The sequence below is a fragment of the Doryrhamphus excisus genome, linkage group LG21, assembly GCF_037039965.1.
Source record: "Doryrhamphus excisus strain RoL-2023G ecotype Guam linkage group LG21, RoL_Dexc_Guam_v1.1, whole genome shotgun sequence".
Lineage (NCBI taxonomy): Eukaryota > Metazoa > Chordata > Actinopteri > Syngnathiformes > Syngnathidae > Doryrhamphus > Doryrhamphus excisus.
In genome coordinates this window covers 2333858-2352891 of record NC_136377.1, presented here as the reverse complement: position 1 = coordinate 2352891, position 19034 = coordinate 2333858, and the positions used below count along the sequence as shown (strand labels likewise).

The window sequence follows — 19034 nt, the reverse complement described above, 5'->3', positions numbered from 1 at the left end:
AGCGAATCGTTTATAGGTCACGATATTCCGAAAAATGTCACATTCGGTTTGAGCTTTGTGGCGTCCGAGTGTAGTCAATAATTAGCAGAGATAAATTGGTAACTGGGGGAACTCCAGAGGTCACCGAACACAACCGTTGATGTGTTTCTTATTCGGACGTGAGCACCAAGTCGTGGATGTACCATGAAAACCGGTCTCGGTGGAACCACCTGGAACCTTTAGAAAATATAACCCTCAGTTTGGGGCGGCACGGTGGTCGAGTGGTTAGCGCGCAGACCTCACAGCTAGGAGGACCAGGGTTCGACTCCACCCTCGGTCATCTCTGTGTGGAGTTTGCATGTTCTCCACGTGCATGCGTGGGTTTTCTCCGGGTACTCCGGTTTCCTCCCACATTCCACTGTCTGTCAAACATTTGCAGCATTTCTTGAAATGAATTCTTTATTTTTAGACTATTAGCCACTGGTTAATTAGCGACTCCAAATTGTCCATAGGTATGAATGTGAGTGTGAATGGTTGTTTGTCTATATGTGCCCTGTGATTGGCTGGCAACCAGTCCAGGGTGTACCCCGCCTCTCACCCAAAGACAGCTTTTGATTTTGTCCGTTTCCATAAACTCTTCCCGGATAACTTGACAATCCCAAATGTCCACTTCCCTGGTCGACACAAATGGGCAAGAACATCCGACTTAAACCAAAACAGACTCATAACGTCTTGAAAATCAGCATGTCATACCCATAAAAAAAATTATTACGTTTGATTAATGTTCATGTTAAAGGTTAAATAACTGTTAATAGTTATCCTCTCTATCCGTGTGGAAGTGGTAAGTTTTTGGCTATTTAAGTTGAAAGGAAATAACTTGAAGGCTACCGTTTAAGGTCGCTAGCTCTCTAGTTTGCGAGTTAGCATGTGTCTCGAGACCCTGCAGTTGCGCAATATGTTGTAAATAAAAAGAGTATAAATGTGACTATAGTCGTGTTTTGTCATGTCTACAGGGCTCTAATAATGCTTTGTTCATTTTAATCTGAAAAAAATCATTTGTCTACCCACCAACTATATGTGGTTTCTTAAGTTTTTATTATTTGCCGTTTTATTGTTATTATTATATTTATTTATGTATTACTGATTGATTTTCTTTATTCTTGATTTGTTTATTTTTTTATTTCTTATATTGTGTAGAAATTTTTTTTCATTTTTTTCATGCGTTTTTTTTTTTTCACCCAGACCCGAGCACCAGTGGCCCACAAGTAAACTGAGTTTGAGACCCCTGCCTAACAGTGAAACACAACCCCCCCCCCCCGCACCAGAGGGTTATAAAATATTAGCACACAGGTTCCTTATGTTGGATCCATCCAACATGTTCCATCATTTGACACGACAGCTCATAAAATAAAGGCGACGGGAATTTCCCAGGAAAGAAGAAATTCCACTCCACTCCCCAAGTTAGGATCTGGACCAAAATGGCCGTGTATGAAAAGCCATACATCAGGTTCCATCATTTGGTTTCCAAGCCGGTCTCTGTGTGGATGCAGGCAGAGGAGGCAGGCCTGCCCCCAGCACTTTTAGACAAGCCATCCAAGGGGACCTCTCACGGTCCCCTGACAGACATTTGGCGGTTGCGATTGTGGCAGGGCAATGGAGATCAAGCATAATTTTGCTCGACTGCCATGACACAAAGTGTCACAATCTGTTCATAACAACCACACCGCGGGCAGTGGAAGTGGGAAAGGGACACATAAATAAAAGAGAGGGGATGGAGAGAGAAAAGCCGACTTGTTTTTTTTTTTAATGCCAGAGGTGGCGATAAGCATGTGTGTCGACTTCCTAGGTTTATTTAAAAAAAATTTTAAACAATTTTTCAGTAAAAACTTTTTTACTTTGGGCGTGTACTGGAAACTGAAAACTAAAGTACAAATAGATATTTTTTTTTTAGTTTTGTTCTTGTTTAAACAGTAACAAATAAACAAAAATGCAGGTGGTTAAAATATTATATGTAATATTCTGGTCAAAAGGCACCAGCAATGATTCACTGATCAGACATTATATTACCTTAACACTGCATATCCAATATGACAGTGTTCTCACATTATGTGTGGAAGTGGTATGTTTTTTTTGGCTTCTTACTTTGTTTTTCCTTCCCAATTCCATTTGAAACCTTTTTTTAAGTTTAGAATAAATACAATGGAGGCTAACGAGTTAGCTCGGTAGCATGCTATACGTAAATCGGCGGCTTTTGTCGCTTTTGTCCCGACACACAATATGGTGCAAACAAAGGATAATATGAATGTAAAGGTGACTGTAGTATTTAGAAAGTCATATAAAGGTTTTCTATGCTCAAAGTATGAACATTTTCCATTTGTAATATTGAATCCTACTTTGCGGGAATCCACTTTAAATAAATAAATAAATACATATATTATAAATATTTATTTATTAGTAATATTATTATTTTATTATTTATGATTTATTAATAAATACATAAATATGTATTATATGTATTATAAATGTATTTATTATATATATTATAAAAATATGTATTTATTATTTATGATTTATTGTTTATTTATATTTATTAATAAATAAATGTTATGAAATAAACATTTGTTATAAATAAATAAATAATAAATAATCAATAAATAAATATTTATAATATATAATAAACATATTTATAATATATAATAAATATATTTATAATACATATAATAAATATTTATTTAGAAATAAATATTCATAATATATATAATAAATATATTTATAATACATATAATAAATATTTATTTATTTATTAAATAAATAGTAAATAAATAATCAATAAATAAATATTTATAATACATATCATAGATATTTATTTATAAATAAATATGTATAATATATATAATAAATGTATTTATAATACATATAATAAATATTTATTTATGTATTTATTTATTCATGTATTTATTTATTTATGTATTTATGTATTTATTTTTCCACTGAATACTGCCGGGTATGAGACCATGAAACGTGTCTTGGTGTTTTTGCTATATGGGTCTTTATTTAGTGGCTTTGTGTGTACCAGTTTTTGGTGGTTGTTGCAGTTGGGATTTTCCGATGCGCAACTTGGAAAACGGTCAAATTCAAATATAGGTAATATCGTGTTGTCCTTAAGAAGTCCCACAATTTCATACATTTTTCTGAGAACAAGCTGCAAAAACGGCCCCCGAAATCTATAGATTCATTCATTATAGCCAGTGGCATGTACCTAGCGCCAAACTGTGGGCTGTGACCCAGCACTCCAAAGCTTCTCTCGATTGCACCTGCCTCTTATCAAGAGCCGTGGGTGGGGAGAAAAAAAAAAAAAAAAAAGAGTAGCACGCTGTTTACTCGCGATCCCAGGCCGATAATTGCCAATTTATTTGATAGGCAGCTGGGTAATGATGGCATTTCACCCCTTGCCACAGAGACTAAACGGGAGTGATTCATCCCGAGCTCCTCTTCCCTCCCTGATCCAGCTGACTCCCTCGGCTTGGGACCGCTGCCCTGCCACCCAGACTGAAAGGCGTGGGGTTTTGGTGGGGGAAGGCTGCCATGTCGACTTCAAACGTACCCAAAAGGGAACCAGGCACTTCAGAGGAAACGCAGCTAAGCCTGCCAATTTAGCTGCGGTTTTTTGGGGGGGGGGGGGGGGGGGGGGTTGAGGCAAACACAGCCCGACCTGATATGCCATTTGTACGCCTTAATGAGCTGGCAGGATGGAGTGAAAAAAGGATGCGGGAGAGGAGGCTGCCAGACCTGACCTCGTCTGGCCCCCGATCGCCCTTGCCAGCCAGCGCCAGGTCGGGAGACTCGGTTCATCTGCTCCATTGGAGCGTCAAGGGGAAGGGAGGGTTACGGCAAACACCATTAGCAAACTGTTGGTCTAATGAACGGCCGAGGTCAAGGCCGGCTCCTGTCTCACGCTGCTCCCTGGTAATAATGAGTGACTTTGGATGGACTCGTGTTGCTTTTGCATTGTCTGGGTGTAGCGATCATTACGTTACACCTTGTGACAGCGTAGCCGAGCAAGGGGCCTTGACAATGACCCGACGGCAAACCTTATGTCAACTGTTAATGGAAACATTAAAGGGGACCGAAATGCTTCTTTATTGTTACAATAGTCACGTATACATGGACCCAAATATTACAATTGCTTTCGCATTATTAGCTCAAACGGAAACAATTTTGTATTCTCTATGCGCAGGTATAATAAGCACAAACACTATGTAAACAAGTCATCTAATGACTTAATGTAGACTTTAAACCAGGGGTCTCAAACCCGCGGCCCGCGGGCCAAATGTGGCCCGCAGGACACTACTTTGAGGCCCCCGCCTTGATATGAAAGTTTAATGTCAGTGCGGCCCCCGCAAGTTTGATATGGATGCTGTATGGTATCATGTACCCAGAAAAAATTATTACGTTTGATTCATGTTCATGTTAAAGGTTAAATAACTGTTAATAGTTATCCTCCCTATCCGTGTGGAAGTGGTAAGTTTTTGGCTATTTAAGTTGAAAGGAAATAACTCAAAGGCTACCGTTTAGGTGGCTAGCTGTCTAGTTTGCGAGTTAGCATGTGTCTCAAGACCCTGCAGTTGCGCAATATGTTGTAAATAAAAAGAGTATAAATGTGACTATAGTCGTGTTTTGTCATGTCTACAGGGCTCTAATAATGCTTTGTTTATTTTAATCTGAAAAAAATCATTTGTCTACCCACCAACTATATGTGGTTTCTTAAGTTTTTATTATTTGCCGTTTTATTATTATTATTATTATTATATTTATTTATTACTGATTGATTGATTTTCTTTGTTCTTTATTTGTTTATTTATTTTTCATCTTATTTTGTGTAGAAAAATAAAAAGTAAGATATTTGAAAACAGTGGAATGTTTTATCAGAGCTTTTATTGCAGAAAATTGGAACCAAAGCAAAGTTTTTTTTAATTTTTTTGCTTTTAATAAATGCGTTTTTTGGTTTTTTTTTTTTTTTGGAAAACCTGATATGGCCCAGTCTCACCCTGACCTGAGCTCCAGTGGCCCCCAAGTAAATTGAGTTTGAGACCCCTGCTTTAAACCATCAGGATTATATTATTATTATTTTATATTAATATTATTTAAAATATTAATTTGATCTTTTCCTGTTTAAATTTATCCTGGGTGTGTTCTTTCAGCGCATGCTCAGATATGACGTAACACGCAGATCCAGACGTTCTTCAGTTTTAAAAATGGAGGCCAGCAATCGGCACTGGACTGCTAAGGAAAGTTTGTTTTTGAATCAAAATAAATTTCAAGACCGGACGAAGGAAAAACTGGGAATACGGAGTTATTCCAACAAGTGAAAGAAAAACTCGGGAGAAGTCGGTATCACGTGATGTTGATGTTTACGTTTTACTGGGCATGCCTCATTGACTATTCTGTTGGATTACATCTCTTGTCTACATGCGTCGCATGTAGACAAGAGATTGGAATATTCCTTTCCATGGATACCATTGTTTTCGGGAAAGGTCATTTTGGAAGATTCCATTCGGAAAGAGAAAAACGTGGCTGATGTTGTATTCTGGTGAAAAACAATACCAAAGCATCACATAATGAGGTTTTCACGTTGAAAAAGGGCCCTGAAAGAAAATTGGGATGGCTTTGAACACTCGGTTTGACAAAGTTCTACTGACGTCAAAGCGTGGAAGTGGGCGTGTCAAAATCGCCACTTTTTATTGACTGAGATAATAACAGATAACAAAAGGTCGCTCTCATGACTGTACACAAGTTATCCGTGTCGGAACTCCACAAGTTCTAGGTATGTAGCCAAGGCGCCACTGATAGGAATCAGCAAATATTTCAATTTCTGTCGCCGACATCAAATGACTTATTTAATTTCATGCCCAGTCAAGCGTCGTGAGGCTACATGCACAATCGGTTCTGCACCACTTGTTCGTTTATGTCTTTTTCCAAAGAGTCGCTTGTCTCTCAGCTGACAGTTTTAATTACGGGCAGATATCTGATTGCCACGCAGCAAGTTCTTCACACAAATCAAAGTCTACGTGAGCGTGCGCGGTAATTCTGCCACTTAAGTCTTCAGCTGGGTACTAGGTAAGTTGCGTGTATATGTGTGTAGTATGTGTGTGTGTGTGTGGGACGGGTGATACTTCGGCTGTACGAGTACACTTTTGATTGGAAGGAGAATGATTCCAGAGCTGAAGTACGGTTGATTAAGGACTTACCTTTTAGTCTGGCTGACATCCAAAGTAAGAAACAATGAAACGACTCCATTATGAGGCGTTTTTATCGTGTGTGATGAAGTGAATAACAAAGAACTACAATACCGGTATTACAATGTATTGAATACTGTATACTGTAGGGATCGACCGATAATGGCTTTTTTTTCGGCTGATGCCGATATCAATTTTTTTCCCCATCACCCTTAGCCCATGAAAGATTTTGCATGGGCCGATATTTGTGGCCGATACTGCTTTTGCTCCCTCAATTTATATGAAAAAATTACAATGATAACAAATATTACAGGTCTTAAGTTTAAACAAATATATAATAAACAAATAACCAAAAATATAAATACATAATAAACAAATAAGAGTCTTGAACCAGTCATGATGTGCTATATATATCACTATATTGACACTTACTATGGTACCCATTATGGCATTGTAATTGTAAAAAAAAAAAAAAAACTTAAACTGTATTATGGAAAGCAGGAAGTGAACAAATGTAACAGTTACTGATTGTAAAAGTACCATAGACATACGTAGTTTAAGTTTTATCCACTTAGTAAGATATATAAAACATTTCCTCCGGCAACACATAGCTGCCCGGCGGATGCCTGTCTGTAAATCATGCGGCGGAAAAAATAAATCGGCGTTAGAACGCAAATATCGGCCCGATATATGATCGGCCGATGATCAGATGTATCGGTCGATCCTTAGTATACTGTACTGTATAAGCATAATTCTAACAGAAACAATATGATTACAGTCCCCTGTGGGCCGATCAATAATGGAAAATTGATTTGTGTATTGTTTGTATGATAGGTATTAGGGATCGACCGATATTTTTTTTTCGGGCCGATACCGATTGTTTTCCATTACCCCTAAGCCGATGGCTGATTTTGCTTGGGCCGATATTTGACAATTTTGATAATGATAACAAATATTAAAAAACAAATATTACACATAGCTTCCTGGCGGATGCCTGTCTGTAAATAATGCGGAAAAATATATCGACAAACTCACACGCATATCGGACGATATCATAACAAATATTCCAGGTCTCAAGTTTAAACAAATATTTATTTCAATGTAAACTGAACAAAGTAGGATTCAGCTTTCTTAAGGATTCAGCTATTCAGCTAGGATTCTGCTATTTCCTCCGGCAACACATAGCTGCCTGGCGGATGCCTGTCTGTAAATCATGCGGTGGAAAAATAAATCGGCGTATCGGCCGATACCGTTCCAAGCAATGCGATTACAGTCCCCTCTGGGGTCCATCAATAATGGAAAATTTATTTGTGTATTGTATGTATGGTCGGTATGAGGGATCGACCGATCGCAAATATCGGCCCGATATAACGGCCGGCCGATGTATGATAGGTATGAGGGATCGACCGATGTTTTTTTTTTTTCGGGCCGATACCCATACCGATTGTTTTCCATTACCCCTTAGCCGATGGCGGATTTTGCTTGGGCCGACATTTGACAATTTTGATAATGATAACAAATATTACAAAACAAATATTACACATAGCTGCCCGGCGGATGCCTGTCTGTAAATAATGCGGCGGAAAAATATATCGGCGAACCCACACACATATCGGCCGATACCGATTCAAGTATAGAACGCAAATATCGGCCCGATATATGATCGGCCGATCGATGTATCGGTCGATCCTTAGTATAATGTACTGTATAAGCATAATTCTAACAGAAACAATACGATTACAGTCCCCTGTGGGGCCGATCAATAATGGAAAATTTATTTGTGTATTGTATGTATGATAGGTATTAGGGATCGACCGATATGTTTTTTTTCGGGCCGATGCCGATTGTTTTCCATTACCCCTAAGCCGATGGCCAATGATAACGAATATTACAAAACAAATATTACACATAGCTGCCCGGCGGATGCCTGTCTGTAAATCATGTGGCGGAAAAATATATTGGCGAACTCACGCACGTATCGGCCGATACCGATTCAAGTAAATATCGGCCCGATATATCATCGGCCGGTCGATGTATCAGTCGATCCTTAGTATACTGTACTGTATAAGCGTAATTCTAACAGAATAACAATACATGGGGCCCCACGATGAACGGGGTGGTGCAAGGGACCCATATGTGCAAACAATGCTTTTATTCCATTAGAGCGATAACAGTAGGTCATAATTAGTGATGCGTAGACTCCCCCCCCCCCCCCCCCCCCCAATAATCCACAGCTTCAGGGAAAAACTAGTGACCCTTTGGTCACCGTCACACATCTTTCACTACATGGTTGCGGCTGCTCATCCAATATCTGTCTAGTGGGGTTTGAACTGTTTTGTGGTACTCACGTCCGTCACTCGGTCTCTGGAGCTGCTTCTCCTCGAAGGCTTGGCCTCGCCGCTCACACTGTCGCTGTCGCTGTCCTTGCACTTGTTCTGTCCTGGCTTCTGCTGCAGAAACACACAGAAAAAAAAGACCTCAGGTTAACAACATGAAGATAAACCCATCCGCTGTAGCTGTACACGGATAACGCCGGCCACGGGAGGCGTCCCGCCGAATTCAGGTCATTGAACATGTGAGAACTGGCAGGAGTCTGCCGAGTCGGTCTCTGTGAGTCGGTCTTGTTTCTCCACCTATTCAACGGCGGCCAAGATGCTTGCCAATGAAAGACGCCATCTGATCTCCCAGTATGAGGCTACTCATGAAAAAGAGAGCAGAGACAAAGCCCCCCCCCTCGCCCCCTGTTCCAGAAGTCCAAATGGAGCCACTATCCTTTTCCAAGCAGACACCGCACGCTGAGGCCGCTCAGCAAGTGTCATTCTCTAGACGCTCAGATGGGAATGCAGCAAAGTGACGGGAATAAAAAGGAACGTCGCGCCAATCCGCCAGCATCTGAGACTCTTCAAATTTTAGAGAACAATAAAAAACCCCGGGGGAGGTCGGGCGTCTAGTCCCTGTCCAAGTGTGTGACTGATGTCCATCAAAGCGTCCGTTCTGTCCCTCGTAGACCAAAGCACATAAAAAAACAGGCTTTATGGGATGGCGCAGTAAAGTGGGGCTCAGACGCTTAATGGGAAAAAGTAGAGCCATGTTCTGCATGCACAAAGAGCTTGGACAAGAACATGATGACACCTTTTCCTCCTCCCACTTGAAAGGGGGGGTTTGGGGGGGTACGGAGCCACACAGACACGATGCCTTCCATGCACTCCTTTCAGGTATTGGACATGGCTTGGTGCGATTAGAGGCCACAAGGCAAGGGAATAGCGACAGAACTCAACAAAAGAGCACATAATTAAAATGAAAATGTTCCCTTTTCTGTAGCCATTAGTAGTGTGAAAGGAATCCTATTCCTTGAGAGAATTGCATGATGGGTAAAAGGCAAGCTGATTCGCCAGAGTGACTGAATGTGATAAGAGAGTCTGAGCGTTGGGAATGCCTGATGGGTCTATGTAGGTGTTTGGGTGTGTGCGGAAATGTGCATTTGAATGTGTGTGCTCAGACAGAAATGAGAAAAAGCCGGAGAGAACACAGACCCAAGGCCACCGGTGCCCTGCGCTGTGATAGCACTAATAACATTTAATTCCCACCAAAACCAGAGCACATTTTTTTTCTAAATGCCAGATAGTCTTAAGGGACTTCATAGACTTTCACAGAATAAAGCAGGAATAATAAACAGTAGCCATATACACTGTGTGTGTGTGTGTGGGTGTGTATAGACAATGATTCAATTTTTATTCACATTAATTACTGTATGAATAAATTAATCATGATTACCGTATTTTCTGGACTATAAGTCGCGCCGGAGTATAAGTCGCACATGGCCAGAAATGCATAATTAGGTAGAAAAAAACATACATAAGTCATATATACATACATAAGTCGCACTGGAGTATAAGTCGCACAAGGCCAAAAATCCATAATTAGGTAGAAAAAAAAAATACATAAGTCGCACTGGAGTATAAGTCGCACAAGGCCAAATATGCATAATTAGGTAGAAAAAAACATACATAAGTCATATATACATACATAAGTCGCACTGGAGTATAAGTCGCACAAGGCCAAAAATCCATAATTAGGTAGAAAAAAAAATACACAAGTCGCACTGGAGTATAAGTCGCACAAGGCCAAATATGCATAATTAGGTAGAAAAAAAACATACATAAGTCGCACTGGAGTATAAGTCGCACAAGGACAAAAATGCATAATTAGGTAGAAAAAAAACATACATAAGTCGCTCCAGAGTATAAGTCGCACAAGGCCAAAAATCCATAATTAGGTAGAAAAAAAAAACATACATAAGTCACACCGGAGTATAAGTCGCACAAGGCCAAATATGCATAATTAGGTAGAAAAAAACATACATAAGTCGCACTGGAGAATAAGTCGCGCAAGACCAAAAATGCATAATTAGCTAGAAAAAAAAACATACATAAGTCGCACTGGAGTATAAGTCGCACAAGGACAAAAATGTATATTTAGGTAGAAAAAAACATACATAAGTCACACTGGAGCATAAGTCGCACAAGGCCAAAAATGCATCATTAGGTAGAAAAAAAACATACATAAGTCGCACTGGAGTATAAGTTGCACAAGGCCAAAAAAGCATAGTTAGGTAGAAAAAAACATACATAAGTCGCACTGGAGTATAAGTCGCACAAGGCCAAAAATGCATAATTAGGTAAAAAAAGAAAACATACATAAGTCGCACTGGAGTATAAGTCGCACAAGGCCAAAAATGCATAATTAGGTAAAAAAAAAACATACATAAGTCGCACTGGAGTATAAGTCGCACAAGGCCAAAAATGCATAATTATGTAAAAAAAAAACATACATAAGTCGCACTGGAGTATAAGTAGCACAAGGCCAAAAATGCATAATTAGGTAGAAAAAAAAAACATACATAAGTCGCACTGGAGTATAAGTTGCATTTTTGGCGGGTAATTTATTTTCCAAACTACTTGACCAAAACAGACATTTTTTTCATTTATAAGTTGCTCTGGAGTATAAGTCGCAGGAACAGCCAACCTAGGAAAAAAAGTGCCACTTATAGTCTGGAAAATACGGTATTTGGACGGTAACGATTTGTTTTTCAGTCGATTACCGTATTTTCTGGTCTATAAGTCGCTCCAGAGTATAAGTCGCACAAGGCCAAAAATGCATAATTATGCATAAGGGTGTCCAGTGTTTATGTAACAAAAACACTTTTTTCATTGATGAAGTAAAAAAAAATGAAAAATATATATTTTTGCCAAGATATTTACTCTGAGTTTTGCCTTAAGAACCGGTCTAATAATAGAAGTCCAACGGAGAGGCTCATCTTTCCAGACTATTAAATAACTCAGGACGTGATTACACAGCTATTTGAACACGTATCCCTCAGCTTGTTCACTTTAATTTGCCCCCGAGCTCCTTTAAATGACTTTAGAGAATACACTTTATTCTATTTTTTCCATTCACTTGCAAGTTCTGATGATGAATTAATTTCTTTTTATGACCGATGAAGGAAAAGCAAACGGAGGCAATGGTGGTGGTAAATGCAATTAAAAACAACTGAAATTTAATGACCTTCTGTCTGATAATAAATCTGAATGAGAAACCTGTGCGGGGGTCGACCATGATCGCCTCTTATTAGCAGTCGTGATCTGATCACTCCCACAAGGTACAGTTGGTAGATCTTTTAAATATAGCTTCAGTTTTACCACCAATAATGGACACTACCATTCACTTCCACTATTTTATGCTAATTAATAATACCATTGCACGGAAGAATAAGGAAGTGGATATTTTTCCTTATTTATTGGTGTGGAAAATTGAGAAAAAAAACTTGGTAATTTGGTATACTTATACCAAATAAGGAAACATTTCAAGCCTCTGACTTCGGATTTGAACCATCTCGTTTTAACATGAGACGACTAGTTGGTGCAAGTGGCATGAAGATTATGTGTGCTCGGGAATTTTGGAACATTTTGAACACCGCACACTGGCACGTTTTTCCATCTACAAATAATCTACCCATCAGCATGCAAAATTGCGCACCACTGTGGCGACATCCTTCATGCAAGCGTCAAGGTGGCTTTAGTTTTTCTTTTTCTTCCTTGCATCCTCGCACGAATCATTACAAGAACACTTAAGCTATGTCGCAGACCGTCTTAATGCTACAATTTCAAAACAAGACGCTAAATCCGTGCGGAATGCTTCCATGTTACTAATGTCGGAGGCAGATGGGGAACACGCAAACACGAGTCGGCACACCACTCTCCGGATTAGAGTGCAGGAAAAATGTAAACAAATACTGAACCTGTCACTGTTGCGCCGCAATTTCCACTCCAACATGCTCTCAAACATGTGGAGTCAATTAGTTCCTCGCTAAGCTAACTGTTACCCTAGCGGAATTTCACAAGCATATTGTCTCATCCCCGAGGGATCCATTCTAGGTTCAAAGCAATCAAGCGTTAAAGTAGGCCTGCTAACGTTCCTAACCACAAAAGCCACCCCGGCAACCCCCGGACGTTCACCGTTTGCCCCACCAGCCTCATCATCCATCGCTCGTCAGCAGCGTTTTCCCCATGTTCAGGCCTCTGCGGGATTCTCTTGCGTTCGAGTCCCGGTTTCCCTTAGTCGCACACAGCAGCTGCAGAGCTCAGCAGTAATAAAAGCCGGAGCAGTTTAACAGCTTTTATTGTTCTTGTGCGGCTCTCAGCACAGCTAACCTGTCCTCAAAGGATCCGGCGGTGAGAATTCCACTCGGGCGGCAATGAAAGAGGATCTCATTTACCTAAAAGCACTTATGAATTTTTAATTTGCTTTAACAAGTAAATTAACAAGTCCCTCATTTGGGAAGTTTTATGGCTGCTTGCCACTGAGGGAGAACCATGAAACTTTTATAGATAATCCGCTCGCTGGGAAGCATTGCTGATAATAAATTGTCTATTTCCTGCGGCGTTGTCGTACCCCCGTTGGTTTCCAGTGACTACGCTTTGAATATATCCTTTTATACCGCCTTCAGAGCTCGGCAGTATATACAATGGCCGCTAAAGTGCTCTGGAACTTCTCCACTCTGCAGTTAAAATGAACACCTTGAGGAATTCTCGTAGACTTCACGCAGGCTCTTATGTCTTAGCCTCGGGGGACCCATTTGCCACTCATTGAAGAACATTAGTATACCTTCTTTTGGTTCCATGTCTAAGAGCTAAATGATCACGCTGACTTGTAGCTCCAACAATAGTATATCTTCTTTTGGTTCCATGTCAAAGAGCTAAATTGTCACGCTGACTTGTAGCTTCAACAATAGTATACCTTCTTTTGGTTCCATGTCAAAGAGCTAAATTCTCACGCTGACTTGTAGCTTCAACAATAGTATACCTTCTTTTGGTTCCATGTCAAAGAGCTAAATTCTCAAGCTGACTTGTAGCTTCAACAATAGTATACCTTCTTTTGGTTCCATGTCAAAGAGCTAAATTCTCACGCTGACTTGTAGCTTCAACAATAGTATACCTTCTTTTGGTTTCATGTCAAAGAGCTAAATTCTCACGCTGACTTGTAGCTTCAACAATAGTATACCTTCTTTTTGTTCCATGTCAAAGAGCTAAATTCTCACGCTGACTTGTAGCTTCAACAATAGTATACCTTCTTTTTCTTCCATGTCAAAGAGCTAAATTCTCACGCTGACTTGTAGCTTCAACAATAGTATACCTTCTTTTGGTTCCATGTCAAAGAGCTAAATTCTCACGCTGACTTGTAGCTTCAACAATGGTATACCTTCTTTTGGTTCCATGTCAAAGAGCTAAATTCTCACGCTGACTTGTAGCTTCAACAATAGTATACCTTCTTTTGGTTCCATGTCTCAGAGCTAAATTCTCACGCTGACTTGTAGCTTCAACAATAGTATACCTTCTTTTGGTTCCATGTCTAAGAGCTAAATTCTCACGCTGACTTGTAGCTTCAACAATAGTATACCTTCTTTTGGTTCCATGTCAAAGAGCTAAATTCTCACGCTGACTTGTAGCTTCAACAATAGTATACCTTCTTTTGGTTCCATGTCAAAGAGCTAAATTCTCACGCTGACTTGTCGCTTCAACAATAGTATACCTTCTTTTGGTTCCATGTCAAAGAGCTAAATTCTCACGCTGACTTGTAGCTTCAACAATAGTATACCCTTTTTTGGTTCCATGTCAAAGAGCTAAATTCTCACGCTGACTTGTAGCTTCAACAATAGTATACCTTCTTTTGGTTCCATGTCAAAGAGCTAAATTATCACGCTGACTTGTAGCTTCAACAATAGTATACCTTCTTTTGGTTCCATGTCTAAGAGCTAAATTCTCGGACTGACTTGGTTTCCAGTGACTACGCTTTGAATATATCCTTTTATACCGCCTTCAGAGCTCGGCAGTATATACAATGGCCGCTAAAGTGCTCTGGAACTTCTCCACTCTGCAGTTAAAATGAACAACTTGAGGAATACTTGAGGACTTCATGCAGGCTCTTACGTCTTAGCCTCGGGGGACCCATTTGCCACTCATTGAAGAACATTCAACTTTGCTAATTATGGACCTTCCAGCCTCTATATAAATCTTCCTCGCAGTGAGGCGATGTCGTAAAATCACATCGAGCTGCTTGACAACAGCAGTTGGAAAATGCTGCTCCGGTTTAGCGCTCGGAAAGCTTTATCTGATGAGACCGGGGAGTGAAAAGGGGGCCCGAGGGTCGGTCGGGGGGCCTGTCAGACGACTGACGAGAGGACCTACAAGATCTTTCTGACAGTGGCTGTGTAGGGAAGCCCACCAGCATGGCCCGGCGCTGACCCGGTGCTCCACGCTGAGGCACAGCTGCTCTAACTGCCGCAGACAGCAGTCCAGCCCGGCCTCTGTGTCCATGTCCCCCCCCCGCCCCCCGTCCGCCCCCGCCAAGCCTGTCACGGAGCATCAACCCTTACTGTTGGCGGCGTGCGGGGGCAGTATATAAAAGCACACAATCATCTTCAATAAAGCTTCCATCCAAGTCGTGTAAGCATGGCCGCCATGGCGGTGACTACACGGCGTATCAGACATTCGAAGCATGTTTACGCTAAAGCCGGTCGTGGTCGATGTCACAGTCGGGTCGCAGTCTTCCGTAACCATAGAGAAGCTCCATTTCCTCTCCTTTTCAATCTCCTAACATCATTGTGCGGGCAGCAATTTCTGGCGACCTTGTCAGGCAACATTTTCCAAGCGGGGACCGAATCAGTGACGCCAACTCCCAACCCCCCCAGAAAAGAATAATAAAAATCTGAGGGTTTTTTTTGGTTTCTGCACAGGAATGTGAAGCTAGAATATAAGCCACTGAGGACTAGTCACAGTAGCCACAGGGTAAAAGTATCCTGGTTCCATGTCTAAGAGCTAAATTCCCACACTGACTTCTAGCTCCAACAATAGTATACCTTCTTTTGATTCCATGTCTAAGAGCTAAATTCTCACGCTTACTTGTAGCTCCAACAATAGTATACCTTCTTTTGGTTCCATGTCTAAGAGCTAAATTCTCACGCTTACTTGTAGCTCCAACAATAGTATACCTTCTTTTGGTTCCATGTCTAAGAGCTAAATTCTCACGCTTACTTGTAGCTCCAACAATACTATATCTTCTTTTGGTTCCATGTCTAAGAGCTAAATTCTCACGCTGACTTGTAGCTTCAACAATAGTATACCTTCTTTTGGTTCCATGTCTAAGAGCTAAATTCTCATGTTGACTTGTAGCTCCAACAAGAGTATACCTTCTTCTGGTTCCATGTCTAAGAGCTAAATTCTCATGCTGACTTGTAGCTCCAACAATAGTATACCTTCTTTTGGTTCCATGTCTAAGAGCTAAATTCTCACGCTTACTTGTAGCTCCAACAATACTATATCTTCTTTTGGTTCCATGTCTAAGAGCTAAATTCTCACGCTGACTTGTAGCTTCAACAATAGTATACCTTCTTTTGGTTCCATGTCTAAGAGCTAAATTCTCATGTTGACTTGTAGCTCCAACAAGAGTATACCTTCTTCTGGTTCCATGTCTAAGAGCTAAATTCTCATGCTGACTTGTAGCTCCAACAATAGTACACCTTCTTTTCATTCCATGTCTAAGAGATAAATTCTCACGCTGACTTGTAGCTCCAACAATAGTATACCTTCTTTTGGTTCCACATCTAAGAGCTAAATTCTCACGCTGACTGGTAACTCCAACAATAGTATACCTTCTTTTGGTTCCATATCTAAGAGCTAAATTCTCACACTAACTGGTAGCTCCAACAATAGTATACCTTCTTTTGGTTCCATGTCTAAGAGCTAAGTTCTCACGCTGACTTGTAGCTTCAACAATAGTATACCTTCTTCTGGTTCCATGTCTAAGAGCTAAATTCTCATGCTGACTTGTAGCTCCAACAATAGTATACCTTCTTTTGGTTCCATATCTAAGAGCTAAATTCTCACACTGACTGGTAGCTCCAACAATAGTATACTTTCTTTTGGTTCCATGTCTAAGAGCTAAGTTCTCACGCTGACTTGTAGCTCCAACAATAGTATACCTTCTTTTGGTTCCATGTCTAAAAGCTAAATTATCACGCTGACTGGTAACTCCAACAATAGTATACCTTCTTTTGGTTCCATGTCTAAGAGCTAAATTATCACGCTGACTTGTAGCTTCAACAATAGTATACCTTCTTCTGGTTCCATGTCTAAGAGCTAAATTATCACGCTGACTTGTAGCTTCAACAATAGTATACCTTCTTTTGGTTCCATGTCTAAGAGCTAAATTATCACGCTGACTGGTAGCTTCAACAATAGTATACCTTCTTTTGGTTCCATGTCTAAGAGCTAAATTATCACGCTGACTGGTAGCTCCAACAATAGTATACCTTCTTCTGGTAGCCACAGGGTAAAAGTGGAGTGGAGTGGCAAATGGAGGGAGTAAGGACGGCGGAGAGCACTGTCTTGATCTCATCAGTCATACTAAAGACTCCATTTCCTCCACCGCAAAGCCGGAGGCTACTGCAGCTCGTGGCTGCATTTATCTATTGCCATAAATCTCTGATCTATGACGACATTACAGGCAAATCAATATGCTTTTAACATCCATCCTCCGGCCTGCGTCGCAAGCACCCCACTCTCCTCTCACAAATGCTCATATAATGCTGTAGTCTGGAGCATGACTTATGGGGACAATTCCCAGATTTAATAATGAAAGGAGGTAGAAGGGGGGGGGGGGGTCGGTAAGGATACAAGGGCGGCGTGGGACCCGCACTCTCAGATGATATCCCAACATCTTGTTATAGCGGGCATGCGCGGCAGTAAAATAGCCTTCCTAACCACTTTACACACCTCAAATTCCCTTAAAGAGGCGGGGGGTGGGTGGAGTATCGGGTTTGTAGCGGCCCGGATGAACGCTCATCACCACATAACTACTCATTAAAAAAATGTGTGTGCAATTAATTGCATGGCTCCCCAGCTCTTCAATCTGTGCTACAAAGTTATTACTTCAATATTGGCTTTCAGAGACCAATCCAACTAAAGCCATAGACAGTGTGCCAAAAAAAAAAAAAAAAAAAAAAACAGCTCCCCAAGCATGGGCAGCCTCAATAAAAAGAGGTATGGAAAAAAGACAGCAGAGAAAAAGACCTCTCCTATCGGCTTGCAGGAGCAATCATTTCTCTTTTTTATTGCCATTTATTTTCCTCCAGGAATTGACTGCCAGTATATTGGCAGGCCTTCCAGTAGATGGAGGCAATGAAATTTAGCGCAGACACTTAACACTGGGTCAAGCCTTGTGTGCTGCTGCTCATGTGTGGTGGTAATATGATAGACAAACACTTCCAGTTTGTTTTTTTTTTTTTTTTTTTCTGTGTTACAGGAATAGTAGCACAATGTACCCGCTGTCAGCCGTGCAATGCTGGAAATGCATAAGCAGAGACGGACAATCATCTGTGAAATATCACGGTAGTCCCTGACATGTAGTCTTGAAAAAAGAAACATAATAATAATAATGACTCCAAATTGTCCATAGGTATGAATGTAAGTTTGTCTATATGTGCCCTGTGATTGGCCGGCGACCAGTCCAGGGTGTACCCCGCCTCTCGCCCGAATACAGCTGGGATAGGCTCCAGCACCCCTGTGACCCTTGTGGGGGAAAAGCGGTAGAAAATGAATTAATGAATAATAATAATAATAATAATAATAATCTGTGTAATGTCTTTAATGTGAGTGTGTCATCATTATTCTTGCTAATCGGGCAATATAATTCACAGAATGCATTGCAAGGACTCGCCTCATCCTGAAGTGGGTGGGGTTGTACATGACCTGGTAGGTGCTTGTCATTGCGGTCCTTCCATAGAAAGGATATGCAAGTTTTTGGGTTTTTGGACTCCAGCAGTCAAGTCAAATGCATTACATTTATCCCTCACTCTACTTGCGTTTTTTCACAAATTAATTACTACTAAATTTAACACTTTTTTTCATAGGTTGGCTGTTCCTGCGACTTATAAATGAAAAAAAATAAATAAATAAAACACTTTTCTCATCCAAAAAAAAATAAATCACTGCTTTTACTTTGAAAACAAGAAGCGAACCAACTTGCCATATATCCTACTTGACACCGCCTTTGGACTGATCTCATACCGGTGACGTCACGTTGCATCCTGTGTAATTTGCATATGAGTAGTAAGGTGATGATACATATTCAACATTTCTGGCGAATGCAGTATACATCCGGCAACTTTGCGCATACTCAAAAATGGCATATTGCCAGTGTAGACACACTTCATACTCAAAGAGTAGTAGGTAAGTATGCGGTTTCGAACACAGCCTTGGTCGA

The 19034-nt window shown here is 40.5% G+C and overlaps 1 protein-coding gene across 10 annotated transcripts in view; it reads right to left on the bottom strand.

Moving 5' to 3' along the window:
* auts2a (activator of transcription and developmental regulator AUTS2 a) overlaps positions 1–19034 on the bottom strand; it is a 284655-nt gene that overhangs the window by 187960 nt on the left and 77661 nt on the right. For 9 of the 10 annotated variants that reach the window (XM_078787521.1, XM_078787522.1, XM_078787520.1 and 6 more), the window contains one exon: positions 8564–8665. In XM_078787521.1, the coding sequence (XP_078643647.1) occupies positions 8564–8665 (102 nt within the window). The remainder of the gene's footprint in view (positions 1–8563; positions 8666–19034) is intronic. The other variant, XM_078787519.1, reaches the window with a different exon arrangement.